Source organism: Athene cunicularia (assembly GCF_003259725.1).
Source record: "Athene cunicularia isolate RWA chromosome Z unlocalized genomic scaffold, athCun1 chrZ_part2, whole genome shotgun sequence".
Classification (NCBI taxonomy): domain Eukaryota; kingdom Metazoa; phylum Chordata; class Aves; order Strigiformes; family Strigidae; genus Athene; species Athene cunicularia.
The window spans coordinates 17,948,602-17,968,657 of NW_020799143.1; the positions used below are offsets into that span (position 1 = coordinate 17,948,602).

General features: G+C 40.4%; 1 protein-coding gene across 1 annotated transcript in view; it reads right to left on the bottom strand.

Moving 5' to 3' along the window:
• The window catches only part of TRPM3 (transient receptor potential cation channel subfamily M member 3), a 324,961-nt gene extending 304,965 nt beyond the window's left edge, over positions 1 to 19,996 (bottom strand). The window contains exon 1 of the mRNA XM_026866467.1: positions 19,868 to 19,996. Within this exon, the coding sequence (XP_026722268.1) occupies positions 19,868 to 19,957 (90 nt within the window). The 5' untranslated portion in view covers positions 19,958 to 19,996. The remainder of the gene's footprint in view (positions 1 to 19,867) is intronic.
• Between the last annotated feature and the right edge of the window lie 60 nt (positions 19,997 to 20,056).

Below are 20,056 nucleotides of genomic sequence, written 5' to 3' on the forward strand. Positions count from 1 at the left end.
GCTGAAAGAGTTGGCAGATGTGCTCGCCAAGCCGCTGTCCATGATTTACCTGAAGTCATGGCTGACTGGGGAGGTCCCATTGGACTGGAGGGTGGCAAATGTGACACCCATCTACAAGAGAGGCAGAAAGGAGGATCCAGGGGACTATAGACCTGTCAGTCTGACCTCGGTGCCAAGGAAGGTCATGGAGCAGGTCATCTCGAGTGCCACTACAAGTCATATAATGGGCAACCAGGGGATCAGGCCCAGACAGCATGGGGGTATGAAAGGCAGGTTCTGCCTGACAAACCTGATCTGCTTCTATGACAGGGTGACCTGACTGTTGGATGAGGGAAAGGCTGTGGATGTTGTTTACCTTAACTTTAGTAAGGCCTTTGACACCATTTCCCGCAGCATTCTCCTGGCATAAATGGCTGGTCATGGCTTGGATGGGCACACACTTTGCTGGGTAAAAAACTGTCTGGACAGCCGGGCCCAGAGAGTTGTGGTGAACAGAGTTAAATCCAGTTGGTGCCCAGTCACGAGTGGTGTCCCCCAGGGCTCGTGTTTGGGGTCATTCCTGTTTAACATCTTTATTGATGATCTAGACGAGGGGATCGAGTGCACCCTCAGTCAGTTTGCAGGTGACCCCAAGTTGGGTGGGAGTGTCGATCTGCTCGAGGGCAGGGAGGCTCTGCAGAGAGACCTGGACAGGCTGGAGCCATGGGCTGAGCCCAACTGGAGGAGTTTCCATAAGGGCAAATGCCGGGGGCTGCCCTTGGGCCACAACAACCCCCAGCAGCGCTACAGGCTTGGGGAGGAGTGGCTGGAGAGCTGCCAGTCAGAGAGGGACCTGGGGGTGCTGATTGACAGCCGGCTGAAGAGGAGCCAGCAGTGTGCCCAGGGGGCCAAGAAGGCCAATGGCATCCTGGCTTGTGTCAGCAATAGCGTGGCCAGCAGGGACAGGGAGGGGATCGCACCCCTGTACTGGGCACTGGTGAGGCCGCCCCTCGATTCCTGTGTTCAGTTTTGGGCCCCTCACTACAAAAAGGACATTGAATGACTCGAGCGTGTCCAGAGAAGAGCAACGGAGCTGGTGCAGGGTCTGGAGCACAGGTCGTACGGGGAGCGGCTGAGGGAACTGGGGGTGTTTAGTCTGGAGAAGAGGAGGCTGAGGGGAGACCTCATCACCCTCTACAGCTCCCTGAGAGGAGATTGCAGAGAGCTGGGGATGAGCCTCTTTAACCAAGTAACAAGTGACAGGACAAGGGGTAATGGCCTCAAATTGCACCAGGGAAGTTTTAGACTAGATATCAGGAAGTATTTCTTTCCAGAAGGGGTTGTCAGGTGTTGGAATGGGCTGCCCAGGGCAGTGGTGGAGTCCCCATCCCTGGAGGTGTTTAAGGCTTGGTTTAACAAGGGATGGGATATGGTGTAGTTGAGTAAGGTCAGTGTTAGGTTAATGGTTGGACAGGATGATCTTCAAGGTCTTTTCCAACCTAGATAATTCTGTGATTCTGTGATTTATATCTTCAATCTGCGAGGCTTGGAAACAGTAACTTACATTTATTATACTTCACTGGAAAGTTTTGGGGAAAAAAAAATTTAAAAACCCTTAGCAAAGTACAAATTATCTGTGAAAACTGTGTATTCTGTCACAAAAAAAGCATTAGATCTTGGCTGGAATATGCAGATGATTAGGCAAACTTTCTTACCAATGAAATACAGTCATTCAACAAACGCACCCCAAATTACAAAAACCAGTAAATTTGCCTAAGACATAACTGTGGGTTCTTAGTGATTACATGAATGAGCTGAACCTTACTTTTTACATTCCATCACAAAAAGCTACACAGTCCACCTAACACTATATTGAAGTATTGGTTCAGCTCACTGGCTCAGTAAACTTACTGAACCAACTCGTTGAATCACACATTGAATTATTAATGATATCTTCTTTATTCCTTTAGTTTCCTTTTAAGATTTCTTGGTAAATTTATCCATCTTAAATTTGTTGGTTCATACACATGAAAGCATCAGAAACTGAGAAGGTACTGATCTGGAGTCCACTAATTTTCCTGGGTATAAATTCAAGCATGGGTTTGTAAAGTATTGAGAGGTGAATACAATTTTTCTTATGACTCTAATTGTCAATGTGAATAATGACTCCTGATAGAGCAAAATCATATTTAAACACACTGAGTGATCCAAACAGTAACTTAATTAAGAATCCAAGAGGGTTTTTTTTACCTGATTTGTACCAGAACTGCTATATTTTGTCATAAACCAGACCATGTATTTACTAAGAAAAATAATATTTATCTTTTCCTTCATATACAGAGGAGGAAACCATCCTTCTAATTCACTTAATTGAGTTTTTGTTTCCTCCTCCCATTGAAAAAATATTTTAAAAAGAGAAATGAGACCCATTTTTAATATTTTTAAAGAATTCAAAGCCACTTGGAACACAAAGGTCTCTAGCTGAATTAGTTCTAATTAAAACTCTTTCAATCCTCACAAAACCCTCTCTCATATGTCAAAAGGAAGAAACAGCAGAGTTCAAAGCATCATCGATGCCCAAGGCCCAATAAATAACTGGTGAATAACTCGTATGTCATCTGCCTGGATACAGCTGCATAACCTTAACAGGTGATGAATCTTCCATGCTTCAGAAGTGGAATTATCTCATTATATCTTCTAGCTTTGGAAAATAAAAGGCAGGTGTTGCTACTACAGTACTTCAGAAAGGATCCTCCAGGATCCTTCAGAAGAACTGACTGTGAGTTGATACTTTGCTTCCAGGTACAGTCACCAGCTCATCTTTCAAGGAGAAGAGAAGAAAAGGAAAACAGCCTCTGAACAGTTCCTGGCAAGAGGAAGGGAAGAGGATGGTGAGATAATTCTTCCAGAGCATCTGAAAGCATCTGGACTCAGAAGGTTTGACTTTCAATATCTCAATACAGAGCAGTACTCAGGGTGGAGACTTATGAAGACTCCTTGTTTCCCTCTGCTGTGCAAACATACCTTCAGCGGATACAGATTTTATTTTCCTTATCCTTCTAATAGAAGACTAATAGCTATACTTGCAATCTCTTATATCATACAGTCTTCTTCAAACTATACCCACCATCATTGTAAGATGCCATTTCCTAGATAACACTATGACTATGAGATGTATGAGCATGTATGTGAATATATCCAGCTCAGCTAAAGTTGAGTGATTCCTCCACAGTGTTAATAAACACTGGTTTATTAACATACAGTAGCCTTAAGAGAAAACTACTTCAAGCAATGGAATGTGTAACAATCAGGAAAAAAAAAAGGCCTGCCCTACAAACAAACAGCAGCTGATGGGTATGAGCCCCAATACCAGTACTGAAGGAACAATTCTTAAACTTTCAAGAAAGATGTTTCTTGAAAAAGGAACAGTGAGGTTGAGAGTGCAGGAAAAATACTGAATTTGCATTTTCACTAAGGTAGAAAAACATGTATTTTCCATATTAATACCTTGATCAATGCTTCAAATACAGTGCAGCTTCTTGAGAAAAAGCCATAGTCTAATGGGTGGTTTACATTGAAAATTTGGTCATATCAGTACACTCTACAAGGGGGAATATTTACTCATAAAAAATATATTTAAGTGAAAATTCTCTGTAAAATACAATTCAGATTTAAATTTTTTTTTTTTCCAGAATATGCTTCAGCGGAGTGTACATGTACAATAAACCTGTATAAATAATGGTGTTTAAATTGCCTATCTAAAGAAAATGAGAAAGATAACAGGGAATTAATGAAACAGTTTACTAGATTGCTTTAAATTTTTTAAAGAAGTAAACATGCAGAATGACACATTGATTCAAGCGAGACTAGAAATATTTCACAGACCTGTCAGTGCTCTGTTCTTCCTTCCTCCTCCTCCTACTCCTTCTCCTCATCCTCCCCTCCCCCCAAAAAAACCCAAGATTAATTTTGATCACTATTGCATTCCCATGCAAGGGTTTGTGTAAGGCCTTGAGCTTTGATTCCCTGACCAGCCTGAAACCATCTTCCTATGCAATCTTCCTCTGTAAAACTCTCTTCTCTAGCTCCTAGAAGTTTGGCTGCCTGTACCCAAGGCCAGCTCTGACAGAGGCAGGTCACAGCTCTGCAAGCTTCTGTAACACCTCCTGTCCCCACCATAATCCCTGTCTGCTCTTCCTCATGCACTGCCCTGGAGCAGCTCTCTGGGGACCATGACCTTGTGTCCATGGCCATGGTCCACCATATAAATCATGAAGTTTTCTGTGGAAACTGAGTGTGGTGCAATGATCCCACTACAGCTTAGGGCTGACTGAGGCCACTTCCATTGAGGTGACCAGGGATAACCTGCCCCAGAGCCTGGGGCCTCTGTCAGACCCGGTCCCATAGTTTTGTGGCCTCTCAATTTACCCAGGAGGCCTCAGTTTCTACCCAGTTGTGCGCCATATCAACCACTGCCTCTGCTGTAGATAGCAGGATCATCCAAAGAGGACCTATAACACATGAGAACCCAGACACTCCATCCTTCATCACCCTGCACACGTTTTCCTATCATCCATGTGGGCATGACTGCATCAGCAAAACTTCATTGACTTGTGCTTCTGCCTGGGAAGGAGATAGCCAGAGCCTCAAGACAAAACCCTGCCTCAAGAACTTTTGGGATGCTTCCTCCACCATAGCTCCCAGTGGGGTCTAGCCCTATTCATAAAGGCTTATCAAAACAAGTCCTGCCAAAGAAATGACTGATAGCCCCACTGTGAATAACTGTGCATAAACAAGTATAGATTCAATTTGAAATGAAGTAGGTCACAGATAACAAACAGCTTGACAGCACGTGGCAGATCTAAATTGCTAGCTCAACTGCTAGCATGCTAAAGAGTCAGAGACACAATGGCTGTCTGAACTTTCTGAAAGCTGCCTGTTGCTGTAAATCAGTTTCTACAATCATGATAAAATCAGCCATCCAAACAAATTTGTGAGACAGTCAGCTGCAAAGCTGCTACAGGAAAACCAACTCCAGAACGTTACTGCAATGTAATGTGTACCTAGAAACCACTCTGCTCCACATCCACAGAATAGACACAAAGTTTGTCACCTTTCACTCTTGATATTTCTGCTGCCACCAAGCACTGAGAGTAAATTCAGAAGACTCTTCTGACAACTGAATTCAAGAAGCTCCTGTGATAACAGCTTAGCAGTTGCAGTGCTGTTCTGCACTGCTTAAGAAAGTGGTTAAAAATATATCTCTGCCCACATTTAAAACAGAAGAGACGCCTGCAAAACCAAGGACATTTTCTCTGAAGATTAACAGTCTTTACTCCATTTTGCAAACTACAGCAACTCAGGAAAATACAATCTGCCCGGCAGCTCCAGGCTTCTCAGGCCCCATACAGCTCAGTTTTGAGCATCTTCAAGGATGGAATATCTACAGCATCTCCAGACAACTTGTTTTAGTGCTTAAACACCCTTATGATGACTTCTTTCCATTACTCTTTTCCAGACTCCCTGCATCTCTGAAAAACCTCTAACTTCATCTCCTCTGTACCCTGTTTTTAGGTATAGAAAGCCAGAAATAGGACATGCAAGAGAGAGTTGGAAAAACTCCTGACTTGTCTAGTGGTCTCCACCACACTCACTCCAACATGTCCATATGCTTCTTTTTCTGGGAAGCCCAGAACTGGACATAGCACTCAGATGTGGTCTCACAAATAGAGAGATCACTTCTCTTGACCCCTGTTGGCTACAGTCCTAATGCAATGCAGGATGCAGATGGCCCTCTTTGCTGAAAGAGTATGCTGCTGCCTCATGTTCAACCCTGCTGTCCACCATGAACTCCAGTTTCCAACACTATTTCTAGTATTTAGATTAAAATAGCAAATGGGAAGTCAAGTAATGTAATGTTTTTATAAATGATCTGGATGCAGGAGTTGAATGTCTGCCAATGATACTAAACTATGAAGAGCTGTGGACTCCCTCAAGGGTAGAGACACCTTACAGAGATATCTGAGATAGACTATAGAGCTTGGGCAATCGCCAACCATATGAAATTTAACAAGAGCAAGTGTGGGATTCCACACCTGGGACAGGGTAGTCCTGGTTATATGTACAAATTGTGGGATGAGAGGCTGGAGAGCATCCTACAGAAAGAGATCTAGAGGTTTGGGTTGATGGCAAGTTGAATATGAGTCAAGTGTGCCTGGCAGCCAAAAGGGCCAACCATGTCCTGGGGTGCAGCAAGCACAGCATAGCCAGTCGGTCAAGGGAGGTGATCGTCCCACTCTGCACTACACTGGTGTGGCCCACCCTCAAGTACTGTGTGCAGTTTTGGGTGCTTCAATATAAAAAGCACATCAAAGGAAAGGCCTCAAGGGCAAGACTTACGAGGAGCAGCTAGGTCACTTGGCTTGCTCAGCTTGGAGAAGAGAAGGCTGGGGGGGCACCTCATCACAGTCTACAGTTTCCTCAAGGTGGGCAGCAGAAGGGGAGGTGCTGATCTACTCTCTCTGGTGACCAGTGATGGGACACAAGGAAATGGAATGAAGCTGCATCAGAGGAAGTTCAGATTGGACATTAGGAAAAGGTTCTTCACCAAGAGAGTGGTCAGTCACTGATACAGACACCCCAGCAAAGCGGTCACAGCTCCAAGCCTGTCAGAGTTCAAGGACCATCTGGGTGATGCTCTGAGTCATACGATTTAGTTTTCAATAGTCCTGAGAGGAGGAGGAAGTTGGACTCGACGATCCTTATGGCTCCCTTCCTACTCTAGATATTCTGTAATTCTCTATTCTAAGTATACATGGATAAATGAACTCATTTTAGTTCACATCTGGGACTAGTAATCTTCTATCTCCAGAAGGAGATCAGGAAGCAGACAGCAAACACCAGCTAGTGAAAGAATTAACTTGGTGAGATAAACTTTCTGCAACAGACTGTTATTAGTAACACAACATTCTAAAATGTATTTGTATTTTTTCCTGTGCATAAAGTTCAAAGGTATTGTGTTAATGTTAACTTTTCTATTTTAATCTGCTTTATTTTACTTATAACATCTTGTCGATATTTCTGTTGCTAACCTACTTCAAGTTTTGATTTTTAAATAACCCATTTTCATGAATAGAATTTGAAAAAAAATCAAGTACAAGCAGAGATCTACTAATATGTACGTAATCCAAACAAGTGAGATATAATAATAATTCCTGCTTTAAGCATAATGTGTTTTACCATTTATGTATTCACAGAGTATTCGGATCACATATCAACTACCTGAATTAATTATGGGTATCTCATTCCTCGGTGAGTCTTTCTTTTTTTTTGCACTGAAACAAGTACATTATGTTATGCTGCCTGTGGCCTCCCAGTGAAGAGTTGAAAGCCCCCACAGCAGGAAGCAAGTGTTTAAATGACAGCTAATTTGAATATCTGTGGAAGACCTCAAATGTGAAATTCAGTCATAGTCTATTGCATCATGAAAGCACAGAACAGTAAATTCAGAAAGAGCTGAAGTGTTGATGGAGCAGTTTTGATACAGATACATTGTAATTCCTCATTTTAGCATGTGGGTTCTCCAGCTTCAGGAAACAAGGTAATGGGATGTTATGGTTGTACTGGGACTGTTATTTCCAGAGAATGTTGCCTCAGCAGTTTCTGAAAAATAAATCTAGAGTCAAGGGATATTCATTCTGAGCACACAAGAACAAAGCATTAAAAAGCAACTCTGAGCATGTTAATGCTCGTTTTACTCATGATGATACTGAACAGGTGCTTTCAAACAGGGACTCTTCATCTGCAAGAGATATTTTTCTAGACTATACATACACATCTAGTGCATCCAATAGCATTTTGCCATGAGAAGGAAATGCTATAGGAGGAGAGACAAAGGCCAGCTTATTTCAGAAGGTGTTGCAGTATCAACCTGGCTTTGGCTAAGTCCAAGGAAGAGAGTGTGTTCCAGAACTGCCATCCAACTGCCACATCAGCCAAGCTTAAACCACCACTGGGAAGAAATCCTTCCTGACATGAAATGACCTCTACCGTTCAAATAATTACTAACAAGAGCTAAGAGCAGAATTAGGGTTGGGATGACTGTTACAAAGTATCTAGTTACCAAGGTTTGAAGCAATGTCATATTAAGTGATCACACTGATACTGAAATAAAGCCTATTCCATAAAACAAGCTAAAGTAGAATACTTCACTATGCAATTCCATAACACTAGGAGAAAACACTCCACCATTAATGTGGTTTAACTGTGATAAAATGTCATTTTGTGACTGCACTAATGCAAACAAGGGCTAGAACTGCCATGAAAAGTGAGCATATCCTAATTTTTCAAAGAAAAGGAAAAGCTCTTTTTTTTTTTTCCCCTATGCTATGCTGCTTATCAATTTAATTAATAAATGTTCCACACATTTCTCTGCAGCTATTCATATTTATTTAGTTGTAGTAAGTATTTTGCGTCAGCTTTTTGCCCACCTTGTTTAATTCAGGGAGAGAGAAGACTTGGGATTTGATATGAAAAAAAATTTGCTGCGTTAGTTATGCACACAACTATTTGCAGCAGAGATATCTGAACACTTACTCAGTCTTGAATCAAAGTAATGTAATGTACATTATACATATCCTGGACTATTGTTTCTGCTTCAAGCTTCAAGCTCTGTTATCTGGCAAATAAGGATCACACCCCCTAAAAACTGGTGAAAGCGTCTCCATTGATTCAATTGCATTTCAGATGAGTCCTAAATAAATTAATGGAAACTATCTGTGATAACAAATTTAACGCACTGAGATGCTAAATTTGTCAAATAATTTGGTGGAAATAATTTGCTCAGTTTCAGTACTTACTTAAAGACTTCCTATTGTAGTCACACCCCTGGCAGATTGCAATATTGGATGAACAAGTAATTCTCATTTGTTATAATTCTACAGACATTCATTTTATCATGGGATGTTTTCATAATGCTTCAGAATTTTTGAACACTAAATAAAACTGGAAACTTGTACTACTTAAGAAATAAAAGTAAACAAAAGAAAAAAAACTTATCCTTGGATGTTAGTAATAAGAGTCAGTAGCTTCTAAGGGGAAGCAATCCTCTGAAAAATTTACTATTCCCATGTTGAATAAGCTAAAGTTCCCACAGTTACCATTAATAAGAAACTGCATAGGGTATTTTCAGCTTGACAGATCAGATCTGTATCTTTTAATTATTCTTAAATATTCACATGTATCAAGATAAAGTAACCTGATCACATTTAACTTCCCACTAGGCTATGTCTGAAAATCTTTTTTGTGTCCACCCCCCCCAACTTGTGTTAGAAGGATCAAAATCATCTTTTTATTCCAGAATAATGCACATAAACATTAAATTTCCTCATTTGTATGTCAGAAAGGTAGCCATATATGCTGGAAATTCAGTGTCTTAATAAGCACTCTGCTGTTGATTGTCCCCCACATTGAGTTTCAAAATTTCTTTGCTAACACAACCATTAGAACCCACAGATTTTACTACTATGCAAAGAGACAAAAAGAATATTTCTATCATGTAAACATAAAGTGAAAGTACCCCCCAAAGGTCTCCCTGAAGACTTACTTTTTAGTCACCTCACGTTCTTATACAGTCAGTTAAATCAAAAAGACTCTGTAGGCAATTTAAGAGAGATGTTACTTAGTCTCTTCAGGAGACACAAATGAAGGAGGGTTGTGAAACCTTCTGTTTCCTTATCAACCATTCTCCAGTTTATAGCATTAGGATTAGCATGGAAGAATGAGCAGGATTCCTTCATGTCTGTGCTAGCCTCTCCAGTAAGACACCAGAAGACTAGAGAAAGAGAAAAAAGCAAGCAGCAGGGGAATCTCAGTCTAACTTCCATGGAGCAAACAGTGGAATAAATAATCTATGTTAGGAGATGACAAAGAGACATACGTCATGAGTGGATCTCATAGCCAATCTCCATACACAACACAAGACTTTTTAAGCACAAAAGATTGCTACATCTGTCCCCTCTGCTCATAGTGGACAAAACAAGAAATCACAAACTTTAAGTGCAGCAAGTAAGATCCAGGCAGACACCACAGAAAAATATTTCTGATGGCAGATAGGGTCATTGTAAAAGATTGCCTATGAGAGTCATGGCTTTAGGAACTTAGACAAACACATGTAAGAAACTATGCATATTGGAGTAGTCCTGCAAGTGGCAGGATACAGTAAGCAACTTCAGGGAATCTTTCCATGATGTATCCCATTTTCATGATGTATTGCATTTTGGGCAGTCTTGATGCCAGATCCTTCATCCTTCAGACAGAGGGAATTGACCTCTTTCATAGATGGCTCAGTCATTGGACTACGCATAGCAAATTATTTGTTAGCATTATTGCCATCGTAACCTGGCACCATTATTGCTTTTGTGAGTACAGGCTAAGCAGCTAAATGTCAGAAAACTGCTTTGAGTGATAGCTCAGGAAAAGGGCCAGCAGGTAGGTGGGGAGAAATATAGGAGAAAAAGCTGAGAAAAGCAGAAGTATTATGGCTAGGTTGTGCAGATCTTCATAGTTTTAATGTGGTAACAGAATCTGCATCCAGAAAAAAACACTGTTCATCAAATACAGCCTTCTGCATAAGACACCACCTAGTGATTTGAAGTACTGAACCAAAAATCTGAACAAGAATGTATTTGGAAAAATACCTTCTGTGATTCAGAAAACAGAAAATTCTATATACTATCATAGAAAAGTCAGTCTGGAAGGTCCTCAGGATATCCTGTAATTAGGTTATCCAGCTGTAGTTTTGATCTGTCTTTCTGGCTGTATGCAAAGAAGAACGTCAAGTCATTGCACTGGGAAACAGGTGTGATACTGCATTACAAAAGACCCGGCAGCAACATGCCATCCCAATTCAGTAAACCACAGAGTTCCAAAAATGGCATCCTTCTGTAACAAAACAATGCGGTGCATCCTCCTTAAATTCTTAATTATGATGGCTCAGTAAGTTACTACATCTGCCCTCTGCATCTACCAACAGCAGGTGAAAAACAAGGCAACTGAAAGACAGTATTTTCACTCAATCACCTTCTCACTAATGTAAAATCAGTCTGATGATTGTTTTAATTACATTATAAGAATTCTGATACTTTCTTCAGTAACTTTCTTGAAGCTGCTAAAAGCACTTTGTCAGACTGTTTCATGTCATCATATTATTTAGGAGCCGAAAGATATTTTCGATGAAGTGATTTTATTTCATGCTTTATTACTGACTTTGACATAAATTTCCAGAGAGCCCTGAGGGCATTTCATTTTACACTGTAGCATAGTCTTGTAGCAATTCAGGTGGAATAAAACAACTCAGCTTCACTTTATGATCTTGTGCCCTGATTTTTTCACACGGCACCCTTTCAAACATAAGGAACAGTATTGTAGAACAACATTAAAATCTTATGGTGCTAATACAGGATTCCACAAACACAGTATTGTATTTGTAGCCCCTTGCTTGTAGGACTTCTGTACTTAGTAGCATTTTACAATTATCTTTTAAGCAATAGTGTCTGTTCAGAGCCAGCCTTAATTGTTATCTATTCTGTTGGGCTTCTGTGGTGGATTTTTTGGTAACAGGGGAGGAGGCTGCAGCAGTGGCCCCTGTGAGAAGCTTCTCTGAGCCCCCCCAGCTCCAATTCAGACCTGTGTTTGCACCAAGGCCAGGCCAATGAGTGACAGTGGCTGAGCCTCTGTGATAACGTATTTAAGAAGGGGAACCTAGGAGGGTGTGAAGACTTATGAGGACGAGTTAAAGGTCAGTGGAAGGAAGGAGGAGGAAGGTGGGGGAGGTGTGCTGGAGCAGAGACTCCCCTGTATCCCATGGTGAGATCGCAGGGCCACCTCCCTGCCACCCACGGGGGTCACCACTGGAGCAGAGATTCACCTGCAGCTTGTGGAAGACCCCAGGGTCTCTATGGGAACAAGGCCAGGATGTTGTAGTTTGGTGCTGGGAGAACTGCCACACACGGAGGTGACTCAGGCAGAAGCAGCCCCAGAATGGCTGTGGCACATGGGAAGAACTTACACTGGAGAAAGTTCATGGAAGACTGTCTCTCATGAGAGGGAAACCATGTAGAGCAGGGGGGAAGAATACAGAAGAGTGCTTCCCCCACACTTGGAGGAAGAAGCAGTGAACTGTCTGTACCCTCCATCCCCTGCCCTTGCGCTGCTAAGCAGAGGAGGTAGAGATAACAGAACAAAACTCAGCCTGCGAAGAAGGGAGGGGTGGAGGGAGGTGTTTTTAAGATGTGGTAATGCTTCTCATGGTCCTCCTCTGGCTGTTAAGAGGTATTGTTGTTAGTGTTTAGAATTAAGGTGATGTTCTTTTTCTTACCCTAATGAGCCTGTCTTTTGCTTATGACCACTTTGGGTGAGTCATCCCTCCCTGTCCTTATCTCAATTCCTGTGCATTTTGCTTCATTTTCTCCTTCTCAGTGCTGGGGGGAAGGGGTGAGTGAATGGCTGCGTGGTGCTCAGTTGTCCTCTGGGGTCAAACCATGACATGTTAATATATATAAAAAATGTGGTGTTTTTGTTTTTGTTTTTTTTTTTTTTTAATTTCTCTGGAAACAAGACCATAAAGCTTCTCTCAAGCAGTTAACAAATTACAAAACTTGCAGTTACCTTCTGATAGGCAAGTTTATTGCTGTGCTTCATATATTAACAATTCTTACTAAGGCCAGTAGGAATCAAGGCCAGTTGCAACCTCCTGTAAGCATTCAAATCTGAAAAGGGAAGCAGAGATAATTTATAACCCAAGTCCTTCTGTGTGAAGGAAACATGGGCAACTCTGGATGACTCCTTGTGATGCCTCACCTTTGGCACTGTAGCCCACTGGCCATACGGCACAGAAGGTGGCAAAATCCTACTGTATTTTCTAAGATGACGGAAAAGACACTAATGCAACAGCTGAATTTAGAGAAAGCACTGCAAAATATTACTGACATGCAAATGGATAAAACCTGTAGCCGTTGCAGGATCCTTACTTTAAGGCAGCCAGACATTTTTGTACCTTAGCTGTTGCATTAAGACTGAAAATCTAATATTACCTTTTCTATCACTTCTTTTTGAGAAGCACTCACACAGCACTGACGTACCTAGAAAGAAAAGCCATTTTTTTCTAAAATTCTCTAGTTTAAAAGAAGATGATTTTCACACAACCTTTTCCAACCTGTAAGTCAGAACTATTTTTCCCTCCGTCCTTCAAAATCACACTGGTGTGTCTACCTCTTTTACATGTAGGCTATCCCATGGAAACATGACTTCTACTGCTAGGCTTTTTGTTTTGATCCCTCCTTTTCTTTTTCTTAATTGGGATAATATTACTTGCTGTGGAAACTGATTTGCTGCTGTATCACTTCCAAGTCAGTGGTCACCAACCTGAGTCATATTCACAGAAAAGATTCAGTCAACAAGGCAAACTGCTAACAATCTCTGATTCACCTTAGATCACATAAAAAATGTACACTGGACCAAAGAATTAACCACACAAAGTGACTGCTTCTGTATATGAAAAAGGAAAAATCATTAACATCTTCTATATTTCCTTCCCTTTCAGAAGAAATGAACTGACATAATCTGTCAGAAACTCCTTACAAATGAACATGCCCAGCTGCCACATGAGATGGATCAGCTTTATGGTGAGATGCATACCTTCAAGAAATAAGCAGCTTTTGGGAGTGTGCAACCCCCAAAAAGCATATTATCAGTTCTTCAACCCCAGCTGTAAAATGTCTTCACCATACTGCCTTTACCTGCTTAAAATGTGAAGTAGTAGAGGCACAGGTAACAGTTGAGCAGCAGTAATGCAAGCACACCTGTGCAAAGGTGCTATGAAGCTACACTCCAACACTCATTGCTCCCCTGAGCTGGGGTATTAAGTGAATTTCTTTGTGATGAAGCAGGAGACTGCAAAGACACAGCAATGCCCTAGTAAGGTCTCTTTCTTGCCATCCTTATATGATGAAATTTAGAGCACAGGAGCAAAACACAGAAAGCAGGATCTTTCTCTTTGCCGATAATATGACTTCTGGGCTTCTTAAATAATGTACCCCAGAAAAATCTGTGAAATAGAGTCAAATAAATGCAACATCTACTGCAACTGTAGTAGATATAACCATGATCTTTCTGGCAGGAAAACAGAAGTTTGTTTATCAAATAATTTCTTTACGAACAAAATTTATATTCACTCTTAAAACTCATCTGTCATTCATATTGTATAAAGCATCCCACCATACTGAAAGGTGTGACTTGGTTTTTTATTAGAGTTGAAAAGAACATTCATTACATTGGCTGGTATTTTCTACATGCTTGTGTTTTAAGTAGACTGATCCTAAGAGCTGAACTGTCATTACTTCCCAGAATGCATCAAATCCTCCTGAACGAAGCATAGTGGTGGCTCATTCCTTATTACAGTTTAAGTCAGCAAGCAGCTGATGCAGGCACAGGTAAATTACTACCCTCATTTTACTGTCGGTAATGTGCATAATACTTGCAGAAACATTAGTGTGCCAGCTCACTAATGGTAACAGTATGGATTGGGATTTGTTCCAAGTATCTCAGTTTTTCAGTCGCCAGTTAGTAAACCTATCCTCTCATTTTGTTGCAGTTTGAAAGGTCGGTATGGTAAATTAACTCAAATAATAATCAGAATCAATTCTTAACTATTAAGCACTGATAAGCTAGAAGACTCCACTGCCAGCTGGACATCAAAGACTAGCTAAGAGAAAAAGATGGCATTTTGAGTGCCTTTGTGTCTAGACTTCTACTAATTTTCTCATTGATAGTTAATAAAACAACATTAAAAACTTATAGTTCTGTTTTTGAAGACCGTAACACTACTATCTCATTATTACGGTACACAAATCCACTTACAATTTAAAAAATTATTTATCAAAACTATCTTCCCTGAGTTACAGGAGTACTCTATCTGAAGAATAAAATCAGCTGTAAAAGATACTGCTTTCTCCTCTCTTACAGTCACTTTTTCTCACAGGATGGGGTACAGAAGCATAAATATTTACTGTTTCATAGAGAACACATTTCATTCTTCAACCATTCTGCAGAAGCAAACTTTTTGTTCTTTACCAAATCAGATTTTTTAAAAGTATCCTGAAATAAATTTGTATTTGGTAATGAAATAACGAGATTTTAGCTGACTTAAGCTGGTGAACAGTGTGGTATTTCACAATGCACCTTAATAAAGCCTGCCACATTTTCCCCAGTCATTCCTGCAGATACCTTATTTATAGTCATAACCAAACTTTCTCTAGTAGAAGAAATATTGTCCAATTTCTATTTCACTATTTCAGCCCAGCCAGAATTTCATATATATATAGTCACATATAAAAGACACCGTGTCTCATTCTAATGAACCATTTTTTAGCTTTTTAATTTTTTCTTGTGTTACCTCATGCATTCTTCATCTGGCAAATAAAAATAATTTAAAAAAATAAGATCTAGTTTCTCATTTCATAAGAAATTTAGTGTCTTATCTCTTTAAGCTTCCAGCAGTTCCTGGAACTAGAGTAGGCTGCTGACCAGGTTAGGTAAAATGTTCTCTGTATTTATTTGGCAATGCTGAGAAGGCATTTTTATTGAGCTATATGCTGGGAAAAATTAGCCAAAACATTTTCTCCAGTGTTTCTTCTGATTCACTTTGTTTCATCTCCTCTGGCTATTCCAAAGTTTCTGCCTTCCCAGTCTACTTACTGACATGCAATTCAAACTCATGATAAAAAAAAATTTAGTAGTCTTATTAAGAAAGACTGGGTAACTTGTTGCTTTCCAAATGTTAGTACAGTACTTACAGATGCATGTGTCTCAATCTGTGGTGTTAAGCTTATTGCATGTTACAGACCTTTTATTTTTCAGTCCTCTTGACTACTCTCAGTTTAGGGGGGGGTTTAGCGTATTAATCATTTCTTGATCCCATGTCATGTATCATATCTGTTCCGAGCAGAAGTGCAACATGTGCAGTCTCTCCTAGGTCACAAGGTCCTCTGAGTGAAGTTTTTAGTAAGACATTAATTTTGTCAGAGTACAGGTTCTAAACTCTCTGTCTTCTCTAAATCCTGCTATTTGGACTTGGCTTCCTTTCTTGAGAGGCAATCTCTTCTTTGGGCATGTGAAGGCTCAGAAACTCTCGCGCACCATAAAACAAACATTGATGTGACTACCAGAGCTTTCTGCAACTGGAACAAAAGCTCTTACATATACAGTGGCACAAAGTGGATCAGGACTGCTTGCCACTAACAATAATGCTTTCCTAAAATAATTTTTAAAGTATTAAGGTAGTAAGACCTTGGCCAAACACACGAAGAAACAAGCTTCAGAACTTGGATAGAGAAACGAAAGCTGGACAAGTCATGGCTGGAAAGCCACCTCTGGAAAGTAACCTGACCATCTCAGGAGAATAACAGTTCCCCTCTCTGCACAAAACCATGCTCTCTCTGCTTATGTGCTCAAGGTACTCTTTAATCTTCTTCTTTCTGATGGGAAGGCATTAGACAGTACGTTAGTGTGTGTTTAAACATACTGAGACACCTACAAAAAGTACCAGCATGGAACATGCTACAGGAAATATTTAGTACAGGAAAAAAATGGGAGCAGTGAAGGATGAGCCAATGACACAAGTTGTAAAAATGTTCTCCAGTAATTTGTTTCGATCTGTACTTCAAATACAGCTCCTAGTACTCTGTGTGCCTGTTAGAAAATGGAGAACTGAGAAAACAGGGTTATAAAACCTTACCTAAACATGAGGGTATTAGTGAAGTGGGTTAGAACATTTAGAACATGAGCATACACCTGGAAGAAAATGCATAGGGAGCAAAGCTGGACAGCATCTGCAAATGACCTCAATTTATCTTAAATCAAATGAATTCACTGGTGGCCAGAGCCACATCAAATGCCAGTTCAGGCAACTGAGCATTGCACACCATTTCAACAGAACAGAATGAGGGCATAGACTACCTGCTGAATAACACATTTTATTATTTATTTTAAAACAGTCATTTCAAGACAATCCTATAGATTTGTGAGTAATATGTGAGAGGCCTCCATGCAAGTCCTAGATTCCATTGTTTATTTAGATCCATCACTGTGAAAGCACTGATGCTACACTTAAAAGTATATCCATAGGATAAGGACTTTTAATTCCATGTCTTCTCAATGAGTTTATTGAAAAGTTTGTGCTGTTTATTACAAAGGTCCAGGTGATGGTACAGTGATTTTTTTCACGTGTAAAACAGGAATTCTCTGCTATCTCTCATTCTTGGAAGTTCAGGCAAAGGTGTATCCTTGAACTTACTGATGTCATTTAGTTATTTTGTTCTGGTAGACTAAAATAAAGCATGGAAATCTTCTTTTACTCTATTTCAATGTACACTGTAAATTTTTCAAGAGTTTGTCAGCCGTAGATAAATTAGATAATAATAAAAATGTGCCACTATGTATCAGCTTTAGCAAAGTTTATTCTGTTATTGAGGGCATTCTCAGCAGAGAAAGGCTGTATAAAAATAAGGGTCTTCCGGATATCTACTGACAAAACATTGCATTAGCCCTTAAAATCCCTTAATCCATTTGGAAACTGGGCAATTAATGAGTTTAGATTATTTCACTTGTCTTTCCAATGTTTTTGGATTTACAGGAATACCTTTCATTTAGGAAAAAAGAAGGGTTTCTTTTTTTTTTTTTTTCAGGAAAGATACAAAAGGCAAAGAATACAAACACCCTTCTGATGAGGAAATTTGTATACATAAAAATTTTCAAATTTTCTGAGGAAAACCAGGAAAATATTCACACTGCCCATCTAGTAATTTAATGCTGCTTTTATCACACTCTTTCCTTAACAGCTCTTCATGACAAGCAAATTCCTTCAGGCTGGCTATTGTATCTTTTGGGGAAGTAGGACAATAGGGTCCTGCTCTTACATGAATCACTTGCTTTGAATGTGTTAAATAATAAAAGACAAAGATAAGTATATACTGGAAGCAAAATTTTAAGCTGATTAAAATGCTGATATATGCATTTCCCTCTCCAATCAACGAGCTCTGCTCATCAGCTCAGGAAGGTGCCAGTCCCACTTCCTTTGCTGTGGTCTCTCCCACACCTCACACACCCTCTCTGTGCAGAGATTGCTTATCTCTGATTATTTGCCCTGTTCTTGTTAACTCTGCAGAGTCCACTCCCTATCTGGCCCTAAAAGGTTATAGCTGTAGCTTCAGAAAATAATTTTTAGTCAGCTCTTTTAATAATTAATTGCAAAGTTCACCCTTGAAACATGCAATGAAGAGAAACCATACACAGGGGGCAACATTTGTCTGCCAAAAAAGAAACATTGCAGACTTCTTTTTCTTTTCCTGATACTGAGAGTGATAATAACGTTCCCCACATCTGAGTTTTCACACTTCAGGAAAAATTATATTCATCTAAATGTATCTGACTTGTAGAATATGGATATTCTAATGTGTGCTTCTGGGGCGGGAAGCCTTTGCACGAGAATCAACACCACTTTTTGACTTGTCTGTATTTATTTTGATTTTTCACCAATCTAAGTTTTATCTTCTTTCTATTCTCAATGTACGTCCCAGCAGCCATACATCTGGTTTGGAAACAGAAATGTTTTTCTGCAGTAGCCCTTTCCTGTGACAAATACCTGTTATGATGCACAGCATGGTCACTTGTGCATCATACATACAATAACTATATGTACAATTTATGTCTGCTAAGAGCACTATCATACACTACACTACTGCTCAAATATGTTGCATTAGTAAGAACTGACCTAATTTCAAAGCTACCCACACAAAATCAAATGTTTATATCTAACATTATCTTCTAATACACTGTTAGAGTAGCCATGTTTTACCTGGCTGCATATTTCAGAGCCAAACTATGAAGTACTAAGATGGATTGCGATTAGTGTCATGAATTCAACATTTTATAAAACATATTACAGTTGCAGAAGCCTAAAGGGACCTGACTATATAATTTAAATTTTCGTTGTATAATCCAAATAATTAAGAAGTTCCAAGAACAAAGAATACTTTTCAGTTTAATATAACCTATTTATCATCAAAAAGTTGGTTTGATATATTTTCCTTTCCAGTTACGAATGCCTCTAAAACAGCTTCAGTGGGACATCAGCAGCAGTGGTACTTCGCGTGCTGAGATTAAGAGCTCTCCGCTGTCTATAATCCCAAATAATTTTTACCAAACATTCATAATTATCTCATAGGAAAGCACATTTAAAAATACCTTCAAAACTGTGTCACTTGGTTTAAACAAGCAAACAAAAATTAATCATCTAGAAGTTTCACTGATGCTGCCTGCCCTGCCAGTCTTTAACTGACCCTGTTCCTATGTACATCTTTCAACAAACCACAGTGATTTTTATCCACTCACGTACCATTCCACTTACAAGTTGGTCTGAGTGGTACTGGACCCTCGGGTATTTCCTAGCGACCAAGTAACACCAAAGAACAGAGAGCGCTGGATGATTCACAAAGGAAGACACCTTAGAAACGGATTCCTCTATCCCTAGAAGTTCACGGCTTGATGTTTTTTATGACAAGGCAAATAGAAGCACAGGTGATATCCAGCCATCCCTCACTCCCTTTTCACCCCTCTCACAGACCTTTCTTGACAGATAATCACGCCGAACTGGAATACGGATAGACAATTTTGGTACCTTCAGATACTCGCAAGGGTCTTCAAAGGCAGCAGAGAAGCTAATTAACAGTAAAGTTGGGACTATTTCTGTATTAACTTTCCAGCAACGGCGTCTGCAACCCTCGGGGGGATGCTGAGCGGCGACACCGGTTCTCAAAGCAGGCTGCCACCCTACCTTAAGGAGCCTGACGGAGGGGAGGAAGGCGGCATGGCACAGCTTCCGGATGGTCCAGTTGAGTGGTCGGGGAGCATCGGTCTGATTCATGACCCTCCGTAAATCCCACCGGGCGATCAGCCGCAGACCCGTGCGCGCCTACCGCGGAGCCGGCCCGCCGGGGCGCGGGCGTCCCGGGCGCATCCCTCC